Source organism: Ceratotherium simum, chromosome 37, assembly GCF_057802395.1.
Source record: "Ceratotherium simum simum isolate JZ-2026a chromosome 37, ASM5780239v1, whole genome shotgun sequence".
Classification (NCBI taxonomy): Eukaryota; Metazoa; Chordata; class Mammalia; order Perissodactyla; family Rhinocerotidae; genus Ceratotherium; species Ceratotherium simum.
Window position 1 is genome coordinate 22,540,551 of NC_141936.1, and position 18,013 is coordinate 22,558,563.

General features: G+C 47.2%; 1 protein-coding gene and 1 pseudogene across 2 annotated transcripts in view; one reads left to right on the forward strand and one right to left on the reverse strand.

Annotated features, from left to right (window-relative positions):
- Positions 1-18,013, reverse strand: part of SMARCAL1 (SNF2 related chromatin remodeling annealing helicase 1) — a 63,732-nt gene that overhangs the window by 23,478 nt on the left and 22,241 nt on the right. For both annotated transcript variants that reach the window (XM_004427535.3, XM_087424848.1), the window contains exons 8-11: positions 16,438-16,588; positions 14,686-14,853; positions 11,521-11,586; positions 3,636-3,776 (exon numbers count right to left, since the gene is read on the reverse strand). In XM_004427535.3, coding sequence (XP_004427592.1) covers positions 3,636-3,776; positions 11,521-11,586; positions 14,686-14,853; positions 16,438-16,588 — 526 coding nt within the window. The remainder of the gene's footprint in view (positions 1-3,635; positions 3,777-11,520; positions 11,587-14,685; positions 14,854-16,437; positions 16,589-18,013) is intronic.
- Positions 900-1,484, forward strand: LOC106801441 (tetratricopeptide repeat protein 23-like pseudogene; annotated as a pseudogene).

Consider the following 18,013-nt stretch of genomic DNA (forward strand, 5'->3'; position numbering starts at 1 on the left):
AGATCCTTTTCAGAAAGAGGAACATCTGCAAATAGGACAAAGGTACAAATCGCACATGAAGAGCTTTGAGGAACCATGAAAACTGTATATAATCAATCTAATCTGGATTGATCCATGGGGAAAGTGCATTACAGATCTGCTGAAGTGTATGGCTTTAAATACATTTAATAACGGAGAAATTTTCTGCCTCAGTTACCAGCTAAAAATGGTTTGCAATTAACTTTGCAAAGCACTACAATTTACATTATAAGTACTTTGTTTGAATGTAAGTGGATATTTTTAAAATACTTAAAAACTTTTTTTTTCTTTTAAAAAAAGTATTTAAAAAATAAGGCAGACGATCTCATTTACATCATGAACTTGCATAGCAAGGCTTTTCCCTCATAGACGGTATAGGTAACGAGTAAGCTGCAGCCATTTCCCTAAAGCGTCAGTGTCTTCGACGCAATAGTGGCTTGGGATATTTGCGGTTTGATGACAAAAACAGGAATCTTTAAGGTCTGAATTAATGAGGTTTTAGAGCCCAGCTAGTCCCCTGCGGCAGAGGCAGTGCCTTCAAGGAAGAAGCCAGGGGCAGCTCAGGATGTGGCTTCAGGGTTTATGAAGCTACAGCAGAACAACCAGGGAAAAAGGAGAAGTGATGAGCCCTTGAGAGAGGGGCCAAGTGTGGTGTTCTAATTCAGGGCCACGCTCAACCTCAGGGGAACAGAGTTCAGGAGTTTGAGAAGTCTCACCTTGCCAGACAAAGGTCTACTGTTGAAGGATGAATTCATTGCCCTGGCCATAGTTTTGAAAGTAGAGATTAGCAAGAGAAATTAGCGCATCTTCCCTCGTGGTTTTCAGCTCGTGGATGTTTCTGAGCCTGGATCAGAGAGAGCTACCTGGGACTCAGGACGAAGATGAGAGCCAGCCCCACCCACACCCCAACTGTCAACAATGACACTGACTGCGACTTCTGTTTCTATCCATCACAGCAAACCGAGATCCCAGCACATAGACGGGTTTTATTCCAATGGTAGGTCTGGAGAGAGTGAAGAAGGCACTAAAGCCAAGGAGAAGGCCATGGACTGTGTGTCTCTTCTCAAAGGAAAGCAGCCCAATCCCAGAAGAAAACAGCTCAGCTCGTTAAGGAAAAGAATGAACATCCAAGCAAACATGGAGCTGACTTGCTGGGTCATCTTTTCTTGGGTTGTTTTTGGGGAAGAACACTGGAAATGTGTACAGGCTTTGGCCAACCTGATTTATGGCTGCCTGACACTGAGAGGCCTCCCAGCTCAGGCCAAGAAACACGCTGAGTCCACCAGGAACACACTGCTGACCTGGAAGGGAGACATGACCACAGCAAGGGGAAAAAAGAAATCCTTGAAGCTCTGGCCATGATCTACCACACTCGGGATGGCTGGCTTCTGCAGAACCATGGCAGAGAGGCCTACTTCAACCTGCAGAAGGCAGAGGGAAACGTGAAGGGGCCGAAAGAATTATAAAAGGAGGGCTTTGTGGGGGCGGGCCCCATGGCTTAGCGGTTAAGTGCACGCACTCCGATGCTGGCAGCCCGGGTTCGGATCCCGGGCGCGCACCGATGCACCGCTTCTCTAGCCATGCTGAGGCCGAGTCCCACATACAGCAACTAGAAGGATGTGCAACTATGACATACAACTATCTACTGGGGCTTTGGGGGGGATAAATAAATAAATAAAGTTAAAAAAAAAAATCTCATAAAAGGAGGGCTTTGTGGATTACAAGGCTCAGAGAAAGACCTAACAACTGCTTGGGACAGAGCCTCCTGGGCCACCCGCAGGTTGACCCTAGCCCTGGGATACTCTGAAAAGGCAATGGGCAGCATTATTACTGCAAGGGTGATAGGGCATCAGATCTGACCAGTCTATACGAGGAAATTGCTCAGATGGAGCAGCTGAGGACCAGCCACGATCAGGCCCTCCAGCACTTCCACTGGGTCCATTCTATCAGTGTTTCTTTGTTCTCAAGTCAGCCCCTAAACCGCAGAGGCGAGCCTGCTACCAGCCAAGGCTTGTGCCATGTCTGGAGAGGCCCAGCAAAGAGAGTCGCAGCAAATTCACCCGCATAAGGAGGGAGAGCACACACGACACGCACGTGACCTGTGATGTAAGGGCTGATGAGGAAATCCAGGGATAAAAGAGAAAAACATTGGCTCCCCCTCTCCTCTTCCTCCCCTTAACCCCCTGACTCTTGTCCTCTGGCTTACAAGAGAGAATGTTTGTAGCAACTAGAATTTTCTTTTCTTTTTTTTTTTTTAAACTTTATTTATTTTTCCCCCCAAAGCCCCAGTAGATAGTTGTATGTCATAGTTGCACATCCTTCTAGTTGCTGTATGTGGGACGCGGCCTCAGCATGGCCGGAGAAGCGGTGTGTCGGTGCGCACCTGGGATCCGAACACGGGCCGCCAGCAGCGGAGTGCACGCACTTAACCACTAAGCCACGGAGCCGGCCCTAGAATTTTCTTGACCTAGATTCAAAAGTGAGGTCCTGGGGGATCCGGAGGAAAGCCAAGTGATGAATTTATCCTTCGACAGGAGTCCTTGGTCTGGCAAGGTCATCCTTTTGAAAGTGGGTGGCTTTGAAGACACGCAAAGGAACTGGTGAGGAGGACAGCATCCTGTGCTCAGCTGGCTTGATCAGATCAATGAACACAAATGGATTCAATGACCCATCAGGAGGAATTTGGGATTTGTGAATAATGCAATTTAAACATTTTTAAGAAACCCTAATTTCCTCTGCTTATAAAGGTAATCCATTTTGGTGTACATTGCCTTCCATTCAGATATCAGAGAGGAAGAGAAAGGAGAGAGCGAGAGACCTAGAGAGGAAGAAAGGAAAGAGAGAAGGAAGGAAGAAAAGAAGAGAAAGTTTTTTTCCAATGTTGTATTTCCCAATATCATTGAATAAACATTTTTTTTCAGTTAAAAAAAAATTGAGGTTTTAGAAATTGAGATTTTGATTGCAATGGCATTTGTGTTTACAAGGTTTCCTCTGCCATTTTTGGAGAACTGAAGCTGCTCAGATTGTAGCTTCTGAGGCACCTGCTCCATTGACATCGTATTCATAGAAATAATTTATAGGTCAGAGGCTTCTGGCACGATTCACTATAATGAGTCATTATCGACAAGCCCGGGCTCTCTGATGGGAGCCTATAAGGCAGCTCGACCGTGCTCCTACACCACCTGCTCAAAGGCTTCCTCTGTCTTTTCTGCAGAGTATTTTTTCACTTTTTAGAGGAGTTTTTCATACTCCTCCCATACTCCTTCACCCACCTCGTCTCCTTTTCTCCTTCGGCCTCGCCTCTAGCTCACCTCAGTGCCCTTCTCTCAGGCAAAAGCTGTTGGCTCTCAGAGCTCCACACACCGACACATCAGCCACTGGTCCCTTTATTGGGAAACATTAACCTGGAGTCACCACAAGCATTAAAACTGGGAGGGACTGTTCTCATCCTCCCTTTGGGGACACTCCGAGGTCAGAGTTAGAGGCAAAGCAGAATACAATCTTGGTCCAGCTCCCCGGCTGGTGGTCTGATCACACCATGGCCGAAGAGAGGGAGCAGGAAGGTAAGTGTCAAGTCAGGGAGGGGGATGGGGCTGGGGAGGGAAGGGGATAAATACCCGCTTGGCATCACAGTAGCGAAGTCCAAAGGCATGAAACTGAGGGAAGAAAGTTGGCTTGACCGCAAGGATCTGCGTGTAGAGCTCTGCAGGCCGGGACATGGCTGGCGTGCCCGACAGTAAGATCACCCGGTTGGCCATCTAGAAAACAAACAGCCAGAGGTGCTGAGAACATGGAGGAGCACACAGGGAATATCCCAAATGCCCCAATGAGACAGGAGCTGGGTGCCCTCAGGAACAGCAAAATCTCTCAGAATCCAGCATAAATGCCTTCCACTTCCTGGACACTCTGATTGCTGGCTGTTCTCAAGTTTACAGCTCAGAGCCCAGGCAGATCTAGATTCCAAAGACACTGCAGACTGGCCTCACTCCAGAGCTCCGTGTGGCCCACACCTGGGAACTCTAAGGAAGGTACTACAACCAGAGAAAAAGAGAACCTCACGGCGTGACCCATGTCAGTAGCTGGACATCATCTCCCAAGCTGCCTTCGTCGCACTCTCTGCCCATCTCTATATTAGCACTTAGCACAGTACACTGAGTCCTAGCTCTCTGTCTCCCTCACTAGACCGCAAGCTTCTTGAGACCAAGGACTGGTCTGTATTCACCTTTATTTTCTGTAGCACAGTGCCTGGCAAGAAGTAGGTAATCAGTAAATGTTCTCTGTAAGCTGAAAAATATTCAGAAGGAAGCTAATTAGTGCCCTAGAGAACACGGAGTAGGCTCAAAGAATCCAGCACAGGAAGAGGAAGTGGAAGTTTGGGAGATACCCATGGCTCCGAACTTCTTCCAGAATGGATTTCTGACATCTGAGGTGAACTCACGACCAAATAATAACACCCAGGAGCAGCCCTTTCTCACTCCCAGGAGGAAGAGTCGGGGACGGCCTGTTACAAGCTGCTATGTGATTTTCTTTAGAGGGGGAAAAAAGGGCCGCCACTAACTCAGCTTCACAATGCTTTGGGTGTAGAGATCCTGACTCAAGCTCATTTTGCAATTGATAAGCACTTTAAAAGGTGGGACCTGGAACCATTTACTCTAAACTCAGCCCTGGGTCTGCAGCGGCCTGCTCAGCAGTGGGCAGGATGGAAATAAAGAGTGGTCAATTCCAATGACGAACTCCACGTTGCTCAGTACCCTCACAATAACCTGACCCCAGGAGATCAGACCCAAATATCGTACCTCTTATTCAGATGGGAAAAAGGGTGAGAATAAAAAAGGAGACACTTCCCACTGTATCAGAACGTGGAATGGCCAAAGATTACTGGAGGTAAAATTCATTTCAGCTCAGGGAAGGGACCCTATCATGGAGCTCAGTTGTCTAGAAACAGCTTGTTAACCACTGTACCCTTGAGTTAATGACAGTAATACAAGGCAATCACATGCAGTAAATCACCAAGGGGAGGATATGAGGTCTTCAGATGGATACACTGCTCCATAAAAATAAATAAAAAAAGGTGCAACAGAGAGAAGGAAAATGATTCTTTATAAATACACAATATATACAATTCTCAAGATGCACTCCTGCCCTCTCAGCAACCACCAATACCTAATTCCATTATGACAGGAGAGCTATGACTTTCTCCAGCTTTAATCTTCCACAGTTCAATTACCCGGCATTCTAATTTCCTGCATGGTTTAACGCAGACTCATTAAAATAACAATGAGTTTCTTCAATGACGTCTGTAGCATCCCATGCCTGGCTCAAGACCATTTTCAACGAAACAGGGAAAATGAAAAAGGCTTATCTATAAGAGAAAATCGGCTCATCATCCCAAATCTATTCCCCACATGGTGGCTGCTGTTGCCTGGGGATGGAGCCTGGAGAGCAGTTCAAAGAGCAGGGTATGAAAATTCACTCCAGGGTGAATACTGAGTCAGATCTCTCATCCATTGCCCAGAATAGGGGGTGATGGACCCACTGAAAATGGACATTTGTGGGTGTTAAAAAGCAGAGGCAGGATTATGGAAAAAGAAAAAGGCCAGCTTTGAAAGCAACCAGCATGGCATCTCATCTGCTATAGAATGATGGAGCCTGCTCCCTGCTCAGCCCCAACACGTCTGCAGCATCATCACTGTCACCCATAAGGCCTTTAATCGTGCTCAGCTGCAATGATTTATGTGTCACCCTCCACCTCTGAGAACTTCCACTCTGGGAAAATATAAATGCAGAAAGCTACATAAATCCACACTAAATTGAACACTTTATGGTTAACTCCTCTAGTTAAGGGAAGAAAGCAGCACCCAAGAAACCCACAATGGAACAAGGTAAAAAATACCTTCTATTTGGTGTCAGAGAGAAATTATGTGATTCCCATGAGCAGACACCGTTGGGGGCAGATGACCTTGAAAGACAGGTTTAGTCTGCTCAGGGGTCACGGTGGGGGTGCCCTGCAGGCTGACAGCAGGACAAGTTGGTATATATAATTTGCTCAATGAAGTAATTCAAAGTAATCCATAACCTACACATGGATTTTAAAATATGAGCCAAGAGAATGTTCTATTGTCGAGAAGAGAGCTGAAATTGTTTTAAGTTCAAATAAGAAGCAGTCTGGAAATTCTTCAACACTTTCCATTGTTACCTCTTTTTTTTCCTAACTGAGCCAATAACTTGCTTTACTGAGTTATTCTGATTGGCTATGACACAATTTACCAGGACCCCAGACTAGGGAAAAAGTCATGCTCCCCAAAGCTTAGTCCCATTCTTATACCCAATATTATTCCCAACGGTACTCTAAATAAAGTTTATGCTACAGGAGAAGTCCCCTATGATTTAGCAATAGGACATGAGGAGGCAGGTGACATCAAAGAGGTCAAGCCCATACCACCCAAGTGTCCCAATATGCATTAGCCCTGATGTGGCAGGGACAGTGGAGCTATGTTTTAATTAGTTCAGAAGAATCTTGAAAAATAAGGATAGTGGCAAACATAGTTTGGGGACAAGTGACCAAAAGTACAAAGATCAAGAACAAATGCAGGATCCTAGCCACTACCCAAGAAGCAACAGAATAGTCAACACTCATAGGCAAATTGAAAACCTGAGAACAAGAGGGAAAGCTCATTGTTCAGGAGAATCCAGTGATGAGTCTGGGGAGAAGATGCGAGGTTCCATTCTTTACTCTGCTCCCCATGACACACAAGACCAAACCAAGACAAACGGTATAATTATGACCACTGTTGACCAGAGTCGCCCCAGGGATCAGCAGAGGGCCACCTACTGCTCAGTGATACCCAGTAAATGGCTTTTCTGACTCTCGGGTTAGGTCAGCACATTTCACAAAAAAGCAGTCCCTTCCAGGTTCCAGCCTTCTTCCAAAAAGAGACAGAGTTTCAGCCACAAGTCTGGATGGCACTGCCTTTACTAAGCTGATCTGCATGATAAGCATCGCACTTTTAAGCTAAGTGAGTCTCACTGCTCTGATATTAATGAAATTCTGATGCCATGTGTAAGGCAACTAGGTCTCGGGTAACAGAATGAAGACTGTGGCTACAGGTGTACTGGTTCAAAAATACCAAAATGTTACAAAAATACATCAAACGGTATAATTACAACCGGTCACTTCAAGTTATGCAAAACACTTGTGTATAGCGCACACGCTGAAATTAAACACTAGTGTGGGGTTTGTATTAGACTCCTATAATTTCCTTTTAAGTCTGATTCTGTGATGAAATTGAGAAATATTCACCAGAGAGTCTGGACCACAGAAGACTCCTCTAGTAGCCTGACCACACTGGGGGCAGAGCAGGCCCTCCAGCTGACACCACCCTCCCTTGTGGCCTAAGAGACGCAGAGAGCCACCTGTTCTAGATGCAGAAAGACTGGGTTTTCTCGTCTGGATACAGAGGGACTGGACTTTCTCTTCCAGATGCAGAAGGACTGGGTTTTCTCGTCTGGATACAGAGGGACTGGACTTTCTCTTCTAGAAGCAGAGGGACTGGGTTTTCTCTTCTAGAAGCAGAGGGACTGGGCTTTCTCCTCTGGAGGCAGAGGGACTGGGTTTTCTCCTCTGGATACAGAGGGACTGGGTTTTCTCCTCTGGAGGCAGAGGGACTGGGTTTTCTCCTCTAGAAGCAGAGGGACTGGGTTTTCTCGTCTGGATACAGAGGGACTGGACTTTCTCTTCTAGAAGCAGAGGGACTGGGTTTTCTCTTCTAGAAGCAGAGGGACTGGGTGTTTTCTAGAAGCAGAGGGACTGGGCTTTCTCCTCTGGAGGCAGAGGGACCGGGCTTTCTCCTCTGGAGGCAGAGGGACTGGGCTTTCTCCTCTGGAGGCAGAGGGACTGCGTTTTCTACTCCCTGCTTGTTCATCACATGAAAAGATGGTCAATGCCATACTGTATATGACATGCAGAGCCTGGTTACCAATCTATCACAAGGGAACAGATGACACATGATAGATTTATACCAGAGAATACCATTTGTAGAATGTGGCTGGGTCATCTGGAACGAGGTGGAATGATTCCCAGGGTACACTACTAAGGGAAAAGAGGCAGATGTGAACCAGTGGTTGTAGAGCACTCTGAGGAGGAAGAAAGAGACACATGCATGCGTGCTTACATGGGCACAGACTAATTTTAGAAGTGAACCTGAAAATCTGGTACCTAGGGCTGCTTTTGGGGAGAGAGATCAAAGGACTGGGGATCCAGACGTGGGAGAAAGAGTTATTTTTCACTGTACACCTTTTCATACTATTTGAATATATCATCCTTTTAAACTACTTTAATGAAAAAGGAAAAAGAAAGAGCTCGTACATTTTAGACCACTATTTTCATCTCGTCTAGCCAATCAATAGAGATATAAAAAAAGGACTGTACTCACACAAAATGAAATAGCTATTTATTAGCAGAGGATAGTAGGATTCTGGGGGCCTTTTTCTCTCTGAAGAAATAATCTATACTGTTAATAATGTTGTAACACTGGTTTAACAATAAAAAGCACTGTAAATAAAACACTACTAAGGAAAACCCCCAACACACACCTCACTGCTCAAAAGGGAAGAGACTGATAACCTTGAGGGCTGCTGTCGTGTGGAGAAAAAGACCATGCGATGCGGGCTGAGCAAGAGTAAAGATGGTTATGCCTGGCCTGATTGGACTTCAAAGGCATCTATCAGAAGGTAAACTTATGACCCAGCAATTCTGAGTGCAGGAATTTGTCCTAATAGAACAAAGTATGCAAGCTACGAATATACGGATAATGTTCATTTGCAGAATTATTTGTAATAGCAAAACAGTGCCCAACACTAAGGGTTAAAATATGGGACACGGCCATAGAATGGAATGCTCCAGAGCCATGAAAAATGAGGATCTTGCCCTACAACTGATGTGTTAGAAAAATAACCAAACTGTTAACAGTGGCTTTCTCTGTTGGAGGGATTAAAGGTGATTTTAATTTTGTTCTTTACAGCTTTCTGTCTTGTCTACTTTCACACATTAGTATATAAAAATAGAACCATCTTGCTTAGTAGCCCAGGCAAATTGTGCTACAGGGGAAGAAAAAATGTCACATTTCCCAGGGGACGACAACAGTTTCTTACAACGTAAGCAACGTGTCCTCTGCATACGGCTGCTGTCACCATTTATGAAACCCACATTTTCTGGACACGATATGACCCAGCTATCTCACAGACTGTAAGATATAACCTAATTACCTTAACATGCACATTTGCTGAAAATATCTTGAAATATTAATTATCAGAATATAGTTCTAAGAGATGCACAAGTCAGAGGAACAATGAAGTGGTATTACACTAGGCCCTTATATGGCTTTTCAAAGGCATATTTTACTTCTTCCCAACTCTTCTTATTCCAAAAACATTCAGATCCATCTCCTTAGAGTATCTAGATCAGTGGTTCTCAACAGAGATGGGCAGGAGAGATTTTCCCCCGAGGGGACGTTTGGCAATATCTGGAGGCAATTTTGGCTGTCACAACTGAGGGGTACTACTGGCATTTAGTGCATGGAGGCCAGGGATGCTGCCAAACATCCTTCAATGCACAGGACAGCTCCGCACAACAAAGAATTATCTAGACCCAAATGTCAGCAGCGCCAAGTTTGAGGAACTCCAATCCAGATGAAAATACAGCACACAGAGGAAAGGTTTAGTTAACAGAACAACACAGAATGCCTCACCCCCACCTCCACTCCATCCTGCCAGTAGCCCAGCATCACGTGAAGTCAAGGTTACGGGAGAGCACAGCTTCAAGACACCTTCATAAACAGCAGGCTATGTTCAGGGGTCCTATTTTCAAATGTTAATTTATTCAAGTTCTACAACAAATGCAGAATAATATATACTAGTTAACAGTTAAAAGATTTGTTTTAAATGTGTCATTTTGAAACATAGCCAAGATATTAAAGATACAAGCTCTGCGTTAAAAGGTCTGGCTCAGAAGCACGTATTTCAGAAACCAATATGTGGTCCAGCTCGCCTGACCAGGCAGTGACTATATTAACAGGACGGCTGCTAAGAAGCTTTCCTATTATGCCTTTAATGATATGATCTATCTATTGTGCAGTTTCTTTTGTCTAAACCATCAGGGGTACAGATTTAATTTTAGTTAAGGCTGTAATATGGGAACCACAGTACCAAGGTGTATTAACATTTTTCAAAATAAAAAAAATTAAAGCTTCTCAAAAGAAGGGTCAAAAAGGGAAAAAAATCTCATTTAAGTGTGTCCATAAACGGCTCTCGACCTATAAATATTTATAGGCAATATGAGCAGAGGATCAAGCTTTTTAAGTAAAGGATCTTTATTTTTAAGTTTGGAGCATATGACATAATCCTGCTTTGGAAGCTGTATCATATTACTTGTTATTCCTAAAACACAACACAACAAAACTTGAAATGAGTCGATACTTGTATGTGTTTTTCGAGGAGGTGGAAAAATTAAGTTAGTTTTCAAATGCTAGTAAGCTTCACCAATATTTAGCATATTTGTTTTCCATAGTTTAGGTACAGCTTAACGGTTCTTTTAAGCAATAAAAGCTGCAGTTTTACGATGCTGGTGCAACACCCCGGCTGCTTTAATAGAGTACAAGATGAACATGTGCTTTTATTGGCTCAGTCTACACAAACCAAAGGAGATTCCCCCAAAGTCATCTGTGAGAGATTTCTACCTTCATATGAGAGAAAAGGCCACTTTTCTAATTATACTATTCTTCCCCAATATCAGGAAAAAGCTCACTACAAGAAGACAGAAGGGAATTTGGGGGCCTTCCCTCTGTTGGCGGTGGGGGCCCTGGGACACAAAATACAGGCAAGAAGTGTGTGCCAGGTCAGACATGGAGCTGACACTGCATGTCAGCATAGAACACTTGCAGGTAACGGCTTCCAGCTACAGTGTATACACACCCCGCCTGCTCTGAAGCCGGGACTCAACCAGCCAGAGCGCTCAGGCACGTCTCGGCGCTTCTTGCTGATCCCCACTGGCTTGGTTCTACATCTGTGTAACTCATCCCTTGCTTCCTAGCACCATGAGAGCTTCGCCTCCACAAGCGACCTAGAAGACAGGCAGTTTCTCCCGAGCTGTTCACAGGGCATACTGTAGGAGGCTCCCCCTCTGCCTCGTCCAGGAGGAGCCCAAGGAGGATCTGGAGGGCAGTCCCGACCTGGCTTGTGACCTTAGACAAGTATTCATCTTTGAGAGACAGAGACGACTGCACCAACCACTAGTTCCTTAGCAAGATGTTAGGAAGACAAACAAATCTGGCACTGAAGCCCTAAGCAGAGACGCCCTGAGTCAACGCTAAGTCCACGGCCCACGGCCCTCAGCCCCGGACCTGCAGGCCCTGCTCTCCTCGGACCCCTTGCCAGCCCGAGCAAAAGACCGCAGGGTCTCAATGCCAAGTGGGCTCAGGTTCCCGGGCTGTTCTCAGCAGGACTCACCTTGAGGAGGGGCATGGCAGCGCGACACCGGGCCGTCTTACTGTTTTTGAGGAAGTGAGATTCATCCTGAAAAGAAGCAGTCATGCAGGTGAACAAGGGCAAGTCCTGAGTGGATGGAGCAGAGCCCACGTGGAGCTGGACCCCGGCACAGCATCGCGTCGAGGACGCCTCCCTCAGATCGTTCACTCCAGGGACAGCTGTGGGCCCGGGGAAGGACCCAGGTCCTGGTGCAGCTTCTCCGCTACGCTCTGGGCAAGTCGCTCCACCTCTCTGGGACAGTTTTCCACCTATAAGGCGGGGTTAGTGACTCCCCCGTCCTGCCCACCTCAAGATTGTACTGAAAAACCGCCGAGAGGTAGTTTGCTGCTTTGTCAGATGCATGTCACGTCTGCATGTGCTGAAGACCCACTGTGTGCCCGGGGCACGAGGCACTGGCACCCAGCCCCTGCCCAGGGACTCGCAGGGCAGGAAGGACGGCAGCCACACTGACAACTCATCAGACGATGCTATGAGAGCTGTCACTGAGGTGGGCGTGACAAAGTACTGTGGGAACCTGGAGAAGGGAAGGAGGTGTGGTTCCTGTCCTCAAGGGACGGACTGTCACGTTTAGAACGTGGAGTTTGATTATTTATAGCTCTATATTCTGTGCATAAGAAAACTAGAATATGTCATATTTTATCAGGTGACTAACTAGTACATTCTTAGTATTAGGGAGAAAATTTCTGTTTTGGTACACATTCAAATTACATGCCATGGAACTCTGAGCAACTTCATGACCTCCCTACGCTGCCAGTTTCTCCATCTGTATAATGGGCGTAACACCAGCATCAATGGGCTAACACACATAAACCCTTGGAACAGTCCTGTCACTTAGTGAGCACTCACTGGTATAGTCGCCCTCTGATGGGGATACCCAGGACATCCCGGCACTGTCCCTGAAGAGGATCTGTGAGAACCCCCTGTTCCATTTCAGCTACGATGAACCAAACAGGACCTCAAAAGCACTATGGAGGGGAGTGCGAGATGAACCCCCAAATGTCACAATGTCTATTCCCAGAAACCTAGGGTGTGACACTTGTGCTCCTGTCTCAAGAGCCTGTGTGACAGGCAAGAAAAAGGAGTTTATAGAAAGAAACAGCAGAAAGTACAGAGGGCATGGAAGGAAATGGACCCTTTCAATCAATGGGTAAAAATGTACAACTGTTATAATTAACCATGATTATAACTAGCCACTGTTAACTAACCACTGTGATAAGCAGCCACAAGGAATGGCTTGTATCTGAAGTCTCTTCTAAGAAGTGTGGCACCTCAGAGCCGTCACTTTACTTCTTCCTACAACATCTCTCTGAAGTCAGAAGGGGACAGGGCTCTTTCTTAACTGAAAAACAAACCGACAGGGGTGGAAGCAGCTTGTCAAAAATCATATGGCAAGTTAAGTGTTGAGCCAGAAATAGAAAAACATGAATTCTGAAGCAAGATGCTACCCAGCTTTGATCAACGACTCTCCGTCTTGCTAGCTTCAGGCGCATGAGCAAATTACGTAACCTCTCTCATCGTCAGTCTCATCAGCTGTGAAGTGGGGACATTATCCGCCTTAATGACTACATATAAAGGACCTGATACAGGAGAGCCCTCAGGCAGTGAGGGCGTGACTTCTCCTACACACTGCAGGACCATCGCCATCACCCTGGGATACTTCTCTTAGCTTTCATTTTGCATGGATGCTAACAAAGCCACACCTGAATCTGTGCCAAACCAGAAATGACTCCCCCAAAGACTCATTACCCGTATAGCTGTGAAAAAATATAAACATTTAAGTTTGCTTATGCTAAGAACACAGTATGGTTCTCACGTCCAAAACATAGTAATAGAGCCCTGAGGTCTGCAACTGTGTCTTCTCCTTCCCTTCTCTGAGCTCCCACAATCGTGGGCTCACACGTTTATGAAAGCACTGAGATGTATTCTAATGATCTGCGTGTGTGTGTGCGTGTGTCTGTCCTACTGGACTGTGGTTCCATGGAGGATGGGGCTGACTTTCCTCCTTCCACGCCCTCAGTGCACAGCACTGGGCAGGGCGCTGAGCTGGTTCTCATCCTGTTAGATGAACACAGAGATGAACGTGCCTCCCACAGCAGTCAGCCCTGTGCTGGGAACGGCCGGGCACGGAGTCTCCATCATAATCTTGTTGACTTGCATGGCTCAGAGCCTTTACTCTTCTGGGCCTCCTAAAAACTCTTTCCTTACTCTCCCTCTAGATAAGAAATACACTCCAATTTTGAGCACCAAGATTTGGGAAGCCACAGTCAACAGAGAGTTTTATTTTTAAGAAGAGGAAAATACCACTGGCTTTAAAAACTCACATGTTTGAATAAAGAAGAACCTTTCACATCATCTAGAGGCATCAGGTTCTTTCTTTTGCCAAGAGGAAAAACGAGGGTTAACTTCCATTGGAAATCACCCACCACTCGCTTCACCTCTGCGTGTCCCCGAGGGGTCACTGGGTTGGGGTGGAACTGGATGGATGGGGCAGGGTGGGAGAAACTGCACACCCTGTCATAATGTTTATTTGTGAGCCACTGGACACACTGAGTGCTGACAGACACCAAGTCTCTCTAGACCTTCCTTATGAAGGACGTGAGGAGTTCAAAGAAGGGCCGGTCACTGAAAGACGTGCAGTCACATCGTTAAACAAACACCTAAATTAAAAAGTGCTTTTTTGGGGGAGGTAGTGTCTGTATATTGGCTGGAGGAGACTCTATTAACTGTCTGAACTGTATGTCTAAGCCATCCGAACAGGGGGCAGCAGATGAAGGCACACGCCCTTGCTGTCCAGGCTGTAGTTCCGGGAGCCCTGGGCGGTCTGGAGTCCACACACTGGCCTCCCTCCATGACCTCACATGGTGAGAAATGGCCTAGAACCCCCCAGCACAGACCTAGTAAATCACATCTTTCAAAAGGCTCCCCAGGAGATTCCAACAAGTGGCCAGGGTTGAGAACTACTATTTGAGAAAAACGTCAGCTCCCCAGAAAATAAAGACAGTGACTTCTATGCTCCCAGAAGCCGAGCGAGGCTCCATGAGAGTACAGATAGGACAGTTCTTAGAGGTTCTGAGAAGAAAGTTTCCACAGAGACAAAGTACATAAAGACTGTGCCAAGTCACTTACAATGATGACAACTTTAAAAGGAATTTTTAGCTGTTTCAGCTGTTTTTCCAACTTGCTCAGAAGGTCAAAACTGACAATGTTGACCAAGCCAGCTGTCAGGCAGTCCTTGCCGGTCACCACGACATTGATGCGGTCTGGGCTCAGGGACGGTAGCCACTGAAGGAAGGCCTGGGGATGACAGGGGAGAACAAAACTGAAATGACGATTCGGCCCAGCAGCTGTCAGCTATGACCCCAGCCACCCTCAACTGCACTCTCTCCATGTGGACCAGAGTTAATGCTCCCTGAAAAACAAACTGGGCCTCTTTCCTTCCACATCCTCCTGCACCTGCTGGGACCCTCATCCCCCTGAAGAGCGACCATCTCCATCCACTCCCCGCCACTCTGCACCAACAGGACACCTCCCGCCTTCGTGAGCAAGTGCCTGCTGGCAGTCACCTTGTGGGGTCTGTGATTTCACTTCTATGATCTCTAACTAGATGGCAAGTTTCTGCAGAGAAAGAATGTGACTCCTTTTAAGAGGAATTCTATAAAGGAATTTTTAGCAGAGCCTGGTACACCGAAGGCACTGATGATGATAAAAATATTTATGTCAGAATTTCTACAAAGCCACGTGCTCCCTCCAGAAATCTTACCATCTCTAGTCAAAGCCAGTGGAGCCAATGGAAGGCCACCAGGTGCCTCCGTGTCAGTGGCTGGTGTCTGGTGTTCCCCTGGTTGACACTATTCTTATATCAGAGGGCTGGTGCTTTCAGCCATCTGACCACCTGGCTATTCTCTAGACTTCTGAGGGTGTGTGGGAATCTAACACACACAATAAATATGTGTTGAATTGTTAGTTCCTAGAGGCACTGACAGAAGTCAGAGAACAAGGATGGGAAAGAATGAGTGTTGTTTTCATGCACATTCTCCAAGTTTTGCTCTCTCTTCACTGGCAGGGAATGTCTGGGCATCAGGCTGACGGGCTGTACGCAGGGCTGCCTCTTCTCCTTGAGTGGCTCCCAGGCACTCAGTAAGAAGTCAAATCGTGAGGAGGCTGACAGCCACCACGAGCAGCATAAAGCTGGGAAAAGCTACGGACCATGGGCGAGGTCTTCCTCCTTCAATGCATTTGCTCATGTGGATTTTTATTCATTTCACAGACGCACTCTGATCCCTGGATTTATGGTGGACAAAGCTCAGGGCTGAGGGATAACACAATGTTCACGTCAGCTCCTTCAGCCATACAGGTGCCCGGTACACAGTGACTATCCTGCCCACAGCCCCTTCCCCAGGGGAAAAGCCCTAAGCCAAGAAGTCAGGAGATGTCACTTCAAGGTCCTACGCTGCTCCTCACTGCAGTAAGCGTGGTGCTTAACCCCTCTGAGATTCAGTTTTCTGGTCTGTAAATGAGGTTAATGTCTATCGTGTCTACCCCACGTGGCTGTTAGGGGATTAAGGGAAATAAAGGAGGTAAAAATACTGTGACGCTCAAGTGTGGTCCAGATGAAAGGTGTTATTAGCAGGGGCACGAGAGGGGCTCAGGAAGGTCTACTGATGGACAGAGGCAAGTCTGAGCTCGCTCACTCCTTGGCTTTCTTCCCTAAAGGCATAAGCATGGGCCTGGCCTCAGGAGGCCATTGCATCTCCCTTCCTGCCTTCAGCTGAGACAGGATCTTACAGCTCCCCAGGCCCTGTCCCCAGGCTGCTACTTCATTGCTCTAACACCGAGGAGAAGCTTCTTGGTTGAAATCGCAGCACGAAGAGAACTGACCTGCTCCCAGGTGAAGCGCACGGAGGATGGTACCACCACCAGGAGGGGCCATTCCTTCCGGTAAAAGGCCGCTATGCAGATGGCTTGGATGGTCTTCCCCAGGCCCATGTCATCGGCAAGGAGCAGGCGGCCTCCCTTGGCTATGGCAGAGCTGAGAGCAGAGCAGGTGAGGACGGCGGAACAGCCGGGGGCCTCAGTTAACCCGCCACCACGCTGCCACGGAAGGGACACGCACAGCCCCGTGTGGGCTACCGCGCTCACCAGCACGGGCCCTGCTCACAAGAAGAGACCCGTCCCCAGAGAGGGCAGACAGAGGCCAATCAAGGGGCAGAATAATAATTAAAAAAAAAAAGAGTCAAAATAGGGGAAAATGTGAAATGGTTGACAGGTAGGAAAAAGCTCTAGAAGGTGATTAGGTCATGGAAGCCAAGGCGGGAAGTTTCCAACAAGAGGAGTCATCCTCAGCCTTTGCAGGTGAGGCCCCGGGGATGCGAGAGGAGGACAGTGGGAGAGAGGCCCACCGGGGGGCTAGGAGGGGCACTCCTGTTCACGAGACAGGTCTGCCTAGAAGGAAGAGGAGACAGCGGGGTCACGTAAGGCTTTCTGAAGATCAGAGAGGATGCCATATGCATAAAAGCAAACGGAAGGAGCTAGCAAAGACAGAAGGTGCTGGAGAAGAGGAGGGTGGCCAGAGGGGGGGACAGGCGATTGCCTAAGAGGGGCACCAGCCTTAGCAAGTGTCTCATTAACCAGCAGTCTCCCAGGTCCCAAAGCCCTCTGGTGCAACAACCTTAGCTCAGTTTGTGAATGAGGGCGCATTCCACTCTTGGGGAGCCCGACCGGCTCGGCTGGAATCCCGCCTCCACCACTTAGCAGCTGTATACCTCTATGCAAGTTATGTAACCTCCTCGTGCCTCAGCCCCAGGATGGGAATTATCTAGCACCTCCCCAGAGACTGTTGCAAGGATTAATAAAGTTAATGTGTAAGGCACTTAATACAGCACCTGGCACCATCTTAAATGCTAGTTAGTGTTTCTCTTATAACTATTATTCCACAAAAAGAAGAAAAATAATCAAGACACAAACAGTAAAATGACTTGCTCAAGTCACAAGCTGAATCAACGAAAAGCTAAAAGGATCTGAGCACCAGATGCCCGGTCTCCTGCCCCAGACCCAGTCCTCTTCCATCTGAATCCTGAAAAACTCATCATTTGCTCAGAAACCTGGTAATAATCCAGTCGACTCACTCTTCTTTCCTTCTCACACAGTAAAGACAGACAATATAACCTCTTCTAATCAGCAGCTGGTTCGGCCGACAATTCCAGGCTGCACACAGCCTTTCTGAATAGCCTGGAAATAGCGTTTCCGCCCTCGGAAAGCCACTGCTCAATAAAGACGGAAAACTGAGCAGCAGATGTGCGGGTGGCATGAGGCTGGCACGCCCGGGCACAGCAGACAACAGGCACTTCCTTGTCCTCCCAGCAGCCACAACGGCCCACACAGTGAGAGGGAGCGTCCTTCCTGCATCCCCCCAGCCGTGGCCACCATATTCAGTGGGGAGACAGGGGGCCCAGCG